We start from the raw sequence: 10,707 nt of genomic DNA, 5'->3' as shown, positions 1-10,707 counted from the left end.
TGAGCAGTGCCACCAATACAACAATGCGTCCCATATTTCTTGGCTGTTCTGAAAGCATGAGAGAGAAAACATCGATCACCAGTGACACAGAAAAAAATCCACACTCACTTAAAGTATATTCCAACCTACATGATAGGTTATCTCGTGACCCAGCGTCTAGAGATAAGTACAGTTTAGTTATGAATGCATAACTGCCTCTGACGAAAACCGATAGACTAGTAGAAAGGAAGAAATGTGGTATACCAGATGTTTTCGTTCTAATTGAATTACATCTTCGTGAAGGAAGCTTCGTTAATTTTCACTGTTCTGACTGAAGTGAAATTAACTTCATGCAGATGCTCTTCGATCTTAGTGTTACCAAGGTGTCTAATCCATGACAGGTGCTATGGTAATTTTGCATCAAATCGGTCAAGAATTGTTTTCGCTTTTAGCAAACTATTTGGTAGCAACGAAATTTTTCTATTCTGGTGATAGCCAGAGTTTAATGCGCCGCTAGCGTAGTAATGATATTTGATACTAGACGCCAAAAACACGCACATCACCAATCAGTAATTTCTTCGGATTTGCAGATGTCCTTGCCGTAGAGTGGAGTTGCCACGCCGCAGTGTTTAGAGAACTCGTCTAGGCACTTTTGGGGCAGCGAATCTTTCACATGTGGCCGTGCCCAGAGGATGCACTCTGTGGAATGCGGGAAAAAGAGATACATTACTCTTTGCCACCACTGCGAAGCAAGATAACCGCTGGTCCTTAAGAGATACGGAGCGAATTCCAAGAAAATCGAAGTTTAGTAGAGGTAGCAGGAAGTTGGGTTGGCGGATAAGATTCAGGTGTTTGCGGGGATACGATTGCGCAACTGGCAAAGGACAGAGTTAATAGCAGAGACATGAAGCGGCCTTTGTCCTGCAGTGGGCGTAGGCAGGATGGTGATGATGATGATGAGCGAAAAAAATATTTAGTTCATTTCTTTTTTTGGTCGGAGGATACAACCCAATTTGTGGCTGATTAAACGCTGCCCTTTTTGGAGCTAGGCCTGGCTCTTGCGGACCTTCAGGACTGAAAACATGGCACAGCTGTTTTTAGAGTTGTTTTATGGTTGGTACAGTGGAATGTTTAAGTGTAAGCGCTTCTATATAGCAACCTCAGTTAAGAAACGCATGTGTACCATGGATACAGAGAGAAGGAACATTAATAAGGCACTTACGTTAACTAAAAACTTCTTGTTTTTAAAAAAAGTCGAAAGTAGAATTGTTCGTAGGGTGTGAAGATATTTTTCAGGTAGAAAAATATCCACTTATTCCTGGGGAAATTGCATTTAGGGTCAAAACGTTTTTTTATGTTCCTTAATCCGAACCCGAGAGATGAGTGCTGGAAAATTTTTCTACTCCCATTTTCAAAGTGCGTGGCGCTTAAGACATGCGTTGAATGTAATTTTTTTTCATTCTTTCTCGGTGATAAATGTTCCCGTTAATGTGGAAACAGCATCCTTCTTGTTAGAACACATTGATTTTTGGATAGGTGCTAACTTCAGTTTGTAACCAACTTTCCTTTAAGATTGCAGTCTCAACACAGAAACTGGGCTAGAAAGGAAAACAGTTTAAAATATTAAAAGTGCTTTAACTGTGACCAGAACTCCAAAGAATTGCATCATGATGAGTAGCCCAGTAGAAATTCTAAGCCCAAAGTATTAATACACTCAAGACAAAAATATATATATATTTAACAGGAGACAACGAAAATCAACTGGAATAAGCTATTGCAGGCAATAAAGATAACAAAGACGTCTTGTTGTATTTCACGTTAGGAGTATAATTGCAATATTTGTTAACAAAAAGGCCTTCTTGAATGTTACGCTAGGAAATTTACTTCAGTATTGGTTATGTCCTTCCTTTAGATTTGCTATGATTTTATGATGTCAGTTGGGCGACCACACACCGAATCTTTTAAAAATGTATGTGGTCAATTTTCAGCGCCTACTATGCATCTACGTAACGAAATAAGATCAAAATAACGAAGGGTCTTCATTTTGAGATGTGTACTCTCTGCCAAAACATTATCTGCCTTTCTGTTTAAGTGAACATCATGGTACAAAAGCATCAACTGCTGCGCATCTGAGTTGAAAGCCAGCGTTGTGTTCACTTCCACCTGCACGGTCTAATTCATGCGGTCGAGTCCAAGTTCTTCATTAGGTTCGCGAATTTATTTCCTTATGCTGTGGAGTACAGGGTCGTCCACTCTTAGTTAGAATGCGCTAGCGCATGGCCGTGCTCTTTGCAGGGTCACTGCGTCCGAATCGGCTGCGCATCGTCGCGAAGTGGCAGATGACGCGAAGCACCACGTCCAGGTACACCTTCTCCTGCGCCACTTTGCTGCGATGAGCGACTGTGTCGCACACGGTGGTCCTCTGAAGAGTGCAGCCATGCGCTAGCGCATTCTAACTAAGAGTGGGCGACCCTGTACATTGATCGTAAACCTGAAACCGAGGCTCTTTATTGTAATACTTATTTAAACAAATCGTTCAAAGGTTATTTCACGTTCTTTTCTGTTATTATTAAACATGTTTTCTTAGTGTTGTTTTTAACGGATGTCTGGCGGATGTTCAGATGCTGATGTTCCTTCTTCACATTGCACTATTGCCTTCAGTTGTAGAAATCGACGGCCCTTTTTCAAACTCGATATGCTGGAAACACTCTTTTATCCGTCATATGCTGAAGAGTGGTATCCAGGATTTAAATATGCACCGAGCGAGTATAGATAAAGGGTGAGGTATTTTAGAATATTATGCATTATCCGCCGTTCATCGCCTCATTTCTTGACCTGACAATATAACTTGACCTCGACATTATCAGCGGCGGTGTTACATTGGAAAGCGTGAATCACAATTAGTATCATTTTTCTTGCGTTGTATTAATGCAAAAATATTTACATTCTCTCCTGACATAAAACTTCTGGCTTCTCTCTGACGAAATCCTCTGATTTGTGGAGACAGATAACATGAAATTGCGATGTCATCACCACCTGACATTCAGATTAGAAGCAAACTGCAGACCAAGTGCTGGAGGTGGCCGTCAAATTGCTGATTGGTCAAGAGAGATCACGTGAACTGGTGAGGTCATCAGAGCCTGGCCAGCGTGGTGAGGGGCAACCTGTCCACCGGGTTGTGGACTACCCTCCCTCCATGGAAATGAAATGATTGCAGCTAGTTTAATGCAACGGCCGCCTGCCCATCGTATCACCATGTGAGCCCTAAGGGAGCTCTGCAAGAGCAATCTGGGTCTCACAGTCCTCATCGGTGTCTGGGTTTCAAATAGCTGCCTGCCATGGCAGTCGCGTATCGCTTATCTGCTGCACCAATGCTTCAGAATTGATATGAGGACTTCCCGTGGTCTATGAATGCGATTGAGAGCGTCGTGACGTCATCAACACCATATGAACAGCAGCGTACCGCCAAATTTGAAGATCTGAGGACCGCTATAACCTGCAAGTTGAAGGCCCATCTAGCCAAATATATTAATTATGATTAGCAGCAATTAGTGGATGGGTTAAAGCGAAATAGCGGGTAAGTTTAATATAAAGCCATGTGCCATTTCAAAGCAAGGTACTTGCACATTTTAGATGATGACTCATACATGCCATATAAGGGAAATTTACACCAGTTTCAACCGAAATTTTGGCAGGAAAATCGCAAGACGAGCATTAGACTCCCCTTCTAGAGGAAATCTTATCCTGCACCCGACAAAAATAAAGGTGCTTTAGTGTGCAGTACTCACGCTTTCCATGGTAGGGCATCTCAAAAATACCGCAGGTTTCATAGTCAGTGTAGTATAATCTTCCAACCTCGGGTTTGGCGTCATCTGCAAGTACACAGATTCTATTGGCATGCCTTCCCAGTGAAAGTTGTACATAATAAATCGTTTTTACGTTGTAGATCAGAGACAGGCAGTTGAGTTCATATCTAAAGCTCATGGTTTTGCTCTGAGCGCAACATGAACGGGATACGAGACGAAAGAGTGATACAAACAAGCACTTGTTTGTGTCACTCTTTGGTCTCGTGCCTCGTTCTTGTTGCCGTGTGAGCAAAACCATGAATACTCACCCACTCGGCCAAATTTCCGCCTTGCTCAGCATATCTAAAGCTCAAATACGCTTCCAATACAATTCCTGATCTGCATATAAACATGTTTATTATTCATTCTCCGTTGCCGAAAAGGTTTAAAGCCTTGCTTCACAAGCAATATGACAGTATTAGCTGATTCACGAGGCAATAGCGGCGTTAGCAAAGTAACTATTCCAATATGTCTTGGTAACCGCTCGCGTTTGATACAAGGTAACGAATATAAAAGTGTAATGAATTATATGTCATCAATTTTTTTTTATTTCCACTCAAGCATCACAATCTACCCAACTTTTCCCTGTCCTGATCATGCATTCCTCCCTGAGCCTTCGCAGTTGCCAGTGGCTGTTACAAGCTAGCCACGCTTTAATGTGTCCACTTTGTGCTGCAGAATTGTGAGACATGCCCCTTCATAAATTACACTTGAAAGTGCTCACCTGAGCCTTCCATGTACAAGAAAGTGTCGGGGCTACTTCCTTCCGCCACGTAGAATGAGACTGTCTTTCTGCAGAAAATAACAAAGAAATGTGAACGCTATTGTTGTTTACAAGTGTCGCCATCCCTGGAAAGCGTTTTATTTTATTACTTGACTGCAAGCCGAACTGCACCGCAAATATAACTTCTATTCAATATTATCTACGCCATTTCTCTGCAGCAAAATTTCGAAGTGGCTACGCATCCCATGAAGATAAGATCTCTCAAAAAAGATCCTTTAAACTTGTTACTGGACCTTCTATACGAAATTTCGTTCTTTGGTGGACGACTGGACTAAACTCTGAACTGCGCCGATGAGATTAAATGTAACGAAAAATAAGTACTAAATTTCGGCATGAGCGCATCTCGCATCTGTTGCTCTTTATTTGATCTGCCATCGGTCGTGTTACTGCTGTTCTTAATGCCTGAGGTATTCACAAGATATTCAAAATGCACAGAAATAACAGGAATTGGCACTCGTTTCGAAATACTTTCCTGACTAGGAAGCGTAGTGTCTGTCTTTTGGCGTTTTAGCAAGTCTGGCCCTTGCAGGCCTTGACAGGTGTTTACGGAGTGGCATGGTTCCTTTTGTTTCTGCCGTTAATAACTTTTTTTCTTTTTTTGTGTCCAGTACTCTTTTTTCATTAGAATAGATAAGCCATTGATCTAACATTTTTTTAGCACCGTACCCTTTATTCATTTCGGCTTATTTTTTGCTCTGTTTCTCCCGTAACATGTCATCTCAGTGAAGTTCAAAATTGAATGGTTAATGGTAAGCGAATTGTTATTTTTTATTATTATTATTCAGGAGTGTGTCTGAAAAAGTTTCTTTTAGTTGTGAGGAGGAAAAGCGGCATAAATTATATTATGTCCAGTCTACAGCCTTGAAGACCAACACTGTGGACGTTTTCATGAACCCTATCATACAGAATGCGACGCCGCACTGAAAACGCCTAAGAATACTGCGGAGAGCGTTGTATCCGATTATGCTTTGAACTTGGAAAGCGAAAACTTACTTGGGACTCTCATGATGGCCCCTCAGATGCCAGATATATTCGCCTTTCTTGGCATCCATGTCAAACGATGCTCTCTTAGCCGTCAGGCATTCGAATATGGTGTCGTTATCACTGTCAGAAATGGCAACGGCGAAGGGAAAATTCTTGAATACCTGGGTGAGAGAGAAGTATTGAATTAAAAACAACAATGCATTTTGCTTAGAAACAGCGGCGGTTCTGCACCAACTGGTGAATAAAAGCGTTTATCGCACGCCTAATATTGACGAGCATCAGTGGTGCCAAGTCCAAATAATCCTTTTCAAGATAACTCAGAATATATGACCACTCTTTGACATTTTTCTCAGAACCTGTCTTGCACTTACAAAGCAAACCTTGTTATTCTTTCCTTGAAGTTTTGCAGGCACTCCGCATCATGTTGGTACAATGAATAGGTGCGTGGATTTAAAATTTGTATACTTAATAGTTATTGGAATATATAAATGCGTCTTTTGGATAACACTCTAAGCGACAAACAATGAAGAAAGGATATGCAGGGAGCTTATCGAGGCAATGCATGATTGCGTATTACACACGTGGCAAAGGGGATAAAGCGAGAGAAAGACAAAGAAAAATTAGTGTGAATGCTCATTCGAGCACTTGGTGGCACTAGGGCGTTCTAATATTATTGCTTTGTCAAACAACTAACGTAGCCACCAGCAGTCTAGAGATCTACGAAGTTCACATATACGGCACGGGGATGCTGCGTGAACCTTCTAGGAATGAAAGAGCGAAAGCCTTTAATTCTTGAAGAACTTATGGCGTGGAAGGTGAATTAGGCTGAATCTTAAAGGATGATCGCACAGTTGCCTCTTCCACTTAATTTGAGTTTTTTCCTCTGCGTATTCACCAGACGAGGCGTAGGTTTTGCTAAGCCTAGACAATGGCATGCTCCATTCAGGGATTGTGCCTGAGATTAATACTTCGCAGTTTTGCGTAGGCACGCAACCTGATCTCATTCAGGCTGCTTGTAGTTCGTGCAGTTGTCTTCGCTCACAGATTGGTTCCACTGATTTTCTATTATTTAAAAGTCAAATCTTTTGGCATTTTACTAGAAAACCTTGCTATTAAAAAAATGGATTGCAGTACGCAATTTCATAACCCCCCTTTACGAAGTTGATTGTTAGGGTGCTGACACTAATATCTGTGGAAAGTTCCTGCCGTTTGGGCTGTTATTTCCACCACACATACCAGATAGCTATTGAATCCTCGTATTTTCTTTCTTCGTTTTTTATTTATTTTTTTATTTAATTATTTATCTACATACCCTAAGGGCCTGGGGGCATTACAAAGGGGCGGAGGTGAGGTTTAACAAACAAGAACCGCAAAGATCACAAACATGCCAAAATATCGATTTTTGCTAGTTGGCTGTAAAAAAAAAATGCCAGTGTCGCCTAAGCGGATATGTTGGATTATTGGTTGCAAAGCGTACTCGCAGCGACGGTTAAGATTAAGCGATTTTTGAGTCTTTTGTTGCATACCTTGCCTGTCTCAAGCATGTCTCAGTCAGGAAGGTACCACTGATGTTCTCGGCAAGGCATTCATATCGTAGCTAACCTATTCTCGGGTTGTCTCCGCAGCTGTTCTACATTATGCCGGCGTCTCTTCTCCTTTGATTTCATTTGGAGCTTTTGCGATGGCAACCCTTGCTCGAAAAGTGCCCCGCGATAGCGGACGAGAATATGTGCCCTTTACTCTAAACACTCAAGATGGTCCGTATGTTGAAAAATGGACAGTAACTCCTGACCTTGCAAAGCTCCACGGCAAGTCTTCATCCCCATTTTGAGCATTTGACACAAGATGTATACAGGTACACTTGTGTCAGGCGCACAGCATTTCGTGGATTGAATTTTCCCTTTTGCCTCCCATTCCGTCGTGCCTGGGAGCCGTCCGTGCTACCCAAGCGTTTCTGTGCTATGTCGCTTTTCTTTTCAACTGGATTATGTGAATTCGCATTGGACATGACATCATCGCACAACGTGAGTGCCGCGCTAGGGTCCATGCTAATGCAGCTATTGAATTGAAGTGGTATTCAAACGCATTAGAAACGGACAGCATATTAACGCTGTCGATATAGCTGTGACGTGAAAGACACAAAGCGTTACACTGCATGATATGCATTGGAGATTAAAAAGGTACTACAGGACCGGAACACTCAATAACAGAGTTCGGACCACCATAAATTATAATTTTACAACGAATAAGAAATGCTTTCCACAGCAGTTGCAGGGTGCCAATACAGACATTAGACTATTTTACGCCTAACTGGCATGTATAGGAGAGGGTAAATAGCCTAACATAACGGGCCTAAACAATAATATTGTGCACAGTAGAGTAGCTCGTGGAAATGTCCTCTTCCTAACGAAGACGCCATGTGAACAAACCGAACTTCCTTTTGAGGTAACGTGAAGCTGCACAATATTCAGCCACAGTCATGTTTATATATAGCTTATATTATGCAGTGTTATACTATGCTTTGCTGGAATAATATTTAACTCCGCTGATTTCATCTTAATATGTTAGTGTGGATTTTACTGCTCCTTATTTTCCACTGCTGTATCACCCAATACGGAGTTCTGCCTTGTGTATCAATAAATAAAAATAAATATACAACAATTGGCAACACCTCGTCCTAACGATTCAACCTAATCCCTTAAAACTTACCGACAATTATAACAAACATTGATTTCAAAAGGCCTCATATCTCCCATTGGAGGAATAGGAGGCCAGAAGCGACCATTTGTAACGAGTTTCTTGAAACTGCGTGACCAGCTTTCAGACAACAAAGTACTCTTATATAATAAATGAGTAAATAAAGTTGTGCTCTAGTTGCTATGGTAAAGTGTTGAAAAATGCGATGCGGCAATTCTGAGAACTGTGCAGAGAACGCTGACGAGAACTTGTAAGATGGCTCAACGTCCTCAAGCTAGTAACAACTACTTTCGCAGGCACAACTACTACCCATGTTATAAACGACAATATCAAAAAAAAAAGTTTAAATCACATTTCACAACATCATAGCAAAGCTCATCATCATCAGAGAGAGCGCCAATTTTCCCCAAACAACTCCTTACATTACGCATGACGTGTTCAATAGAATTTGCCGAAGCAAATGTAGAATAAAAACCAAGGGAATAACCCTAGCATTTTGGTTTCTGAGTTTACCGCAAGAATAAAGGGATCCATAGAATGTATTTAGAAAAGAAACTAAGCCTTTACAGCGGGTTTACAGTATTTAAAGTCGGAGACCTAATCAGGATGGCTATTTTTTGCAGGCTGTGACTAAACCACTTTGACACAATGGGGGTGGTGTTTGCCTAAAGAATTGAGACCGAAACTCCATGAAAAGTTGTTTTCAAAATTAAAAAAAAAGTATAGCAGCATATCTTGTCGTCCAGAGGATAACACGAGGGAGCATGGAAGCAGCCAGGATATTCGGTACATCACAGGAGAGACGTGAGAGCGGGAAACAGCCATCTCTCCGCACGAAAGCAGTCGAGAGGACTGGACGGAATTTCTGACCACCTTAACCTCTCCTACCCCACTGTCCTTTCCGCGGTATTACCTCGAAGCTGTCCGGAACCTGGCTGGTTTCATCAGCTCTTGCCACCGTCAGCTGCAGGGCGACACCGAGCAGGAGAGCCAAGAAAATGCGCTGCATGGTCGACTCGACGTGTGTTTCAGTGGTCGGGCTTGTCGCAGCTTTTTCCCAACACACTTTATATACCCTTACTTGTCCTCAAAGCCCCCAGACCGTGGTCGTGGCGGGTCGAATAACTGCATAGTGTAATGCAGCTGCCATGTCTAAATGATAAGAGATGAACACGCTTTGCGGAACATGGAAAAACAATTTATATGATATCGCACACCCGAACTCAATTACACGCACAGAATGAACTTTGATTCCCGCAAAGGCGGCTCATTTTTTTGGGATGCATGCCACCTGTCCCCATATTGTTCGCCCACACGCGTCGGATATGCCAGTCACTGCGGGGGCTGGGTGCAACGACCCCGAAGTACTTCTATTCAATAAAAACAAAATAACATTGTTTTGATCAAAAATTTCCAGATGTTATCTGGACAGAAGGCTCGATTGTTGTTCTCATATTATTTTCTGGTATACACAACTGCAGTTTGCATCACGATCAAATCATGATAAAGGGGATTGCATGCTCGGGCGTTTTTTATCAACTTGCTGCCGCTGAATTATTTTAGAAGCACTGACAAATTGCCGTGCGTGAGGTCGTTTTGCACGCTCTACATTGAGGCTCCGGCGTATTTTACAATTCTCATTACACCGAATGACCAGCTAGTACCCTGTACAAGAGAGCTCAGTGCATCTGCACATGGCATTTAAAATGCCATGTGCAGATTATTTTCTAATGACATCAACGAGTAATACGCATCCAATTAAAAATATTCCTGCAGAGTCGCGTTCAAATAACAAAAATCTAAGAAATACTCACGGCTTCGTAACACGAAGTAATGATTTTTTAATATTTTAGCGAGCGCTTGTTTTCAGTTCTGTAAATGAGGGTACTGTGTAATTTTTTCTAGAAGGCAAACGCAATTGCTTCAAAGCATTACGAGCATTTCAATTTTCTTTTCTTCGGCCCTGAAAAAAAGTCAACTTGGACGCTTCAAGCGCGAAGGGAAGTATGGCTGTACAAAAGAAATCCCAAAACGTTAGCCAGTCTTTGACCATTGCAAATTTTTTTATGTCAACAGCAGCATTCAACGGGCCGTGCTGCGCATTCAAGATCATTTTCTATTGAACCAATATCCAAATGGCTGCTGGTTTCCGATTTAGAACGAGATATATTAATTAAAAATTATATAATCATTCTCCAAAGACGCGGGTTTGGTGCCATCCGCGGCAGTCGAATTTCGATGAAGGCGAAATTCTAGAGGCCCGTGTACTGTGCGATGTCAGTGCACATTGAAGATCCTCATTTGGTCGAAATTTCCGGAGTCCTTCACTACGGCGTCCCTCATAGCCCGAGTAGCTTTGGGATGTTAATGCCCATAAACGAAACCAAACGTGATCATTCTCACGCATTATAATCTGTC

At 41.9% G+C, this 10,707-nt stretch overlaps 1 protein-coding gene across 1 annotated transcript; it reads right to left on the bottom strand.

Annotated features, from left to right (window-relative positions):
* Positions 1-538: 538 nt before the first annotated feature.
* Positions 539-9,307, bottom strand: LOC149359283 (uncharacterized). The gene is made up of 5 exons (XM_089569006.1): positions 9,203-9,307; positions 5,602-5,753; positions 4,549-4,616; positions 3,768-3,851; positions 539-678 (listed from the first exon to the last, which is right to left on the bottom strand). The coding sequence occupies exons 1-5, from the start codon at positions 9,296-9,298 to the stop codon at positions 539-541; spliced, it is 540 nt and encodes a 179-aa protein (XP_089425132.1). The 5' UTR covers positions 9,299-9,307.
* Positions 9,308-10,707: the final 1,400 nt, after the last annotated feature.

Source organism: Amblyomma mixtum, chromosome 2 (genome assembly GCF_055824585.1).
Source record: "Amblyomma mixtum isolate Tamu chromosome 2, ASM5582458v1, whole genome shotgun sequence".
Taxonomy (NCBI): domain Eukaryota; kingdom Metazoa; phylum Arthropoda; class Arachnida; order Ixodida; family Ixodidae; genus Amblyomma; species Amblyomma mixtum.
Note: the sequence above shows the minus strand (reverse complement) of the source record. Positions and strands in the feature narration are given on the sequence as shown.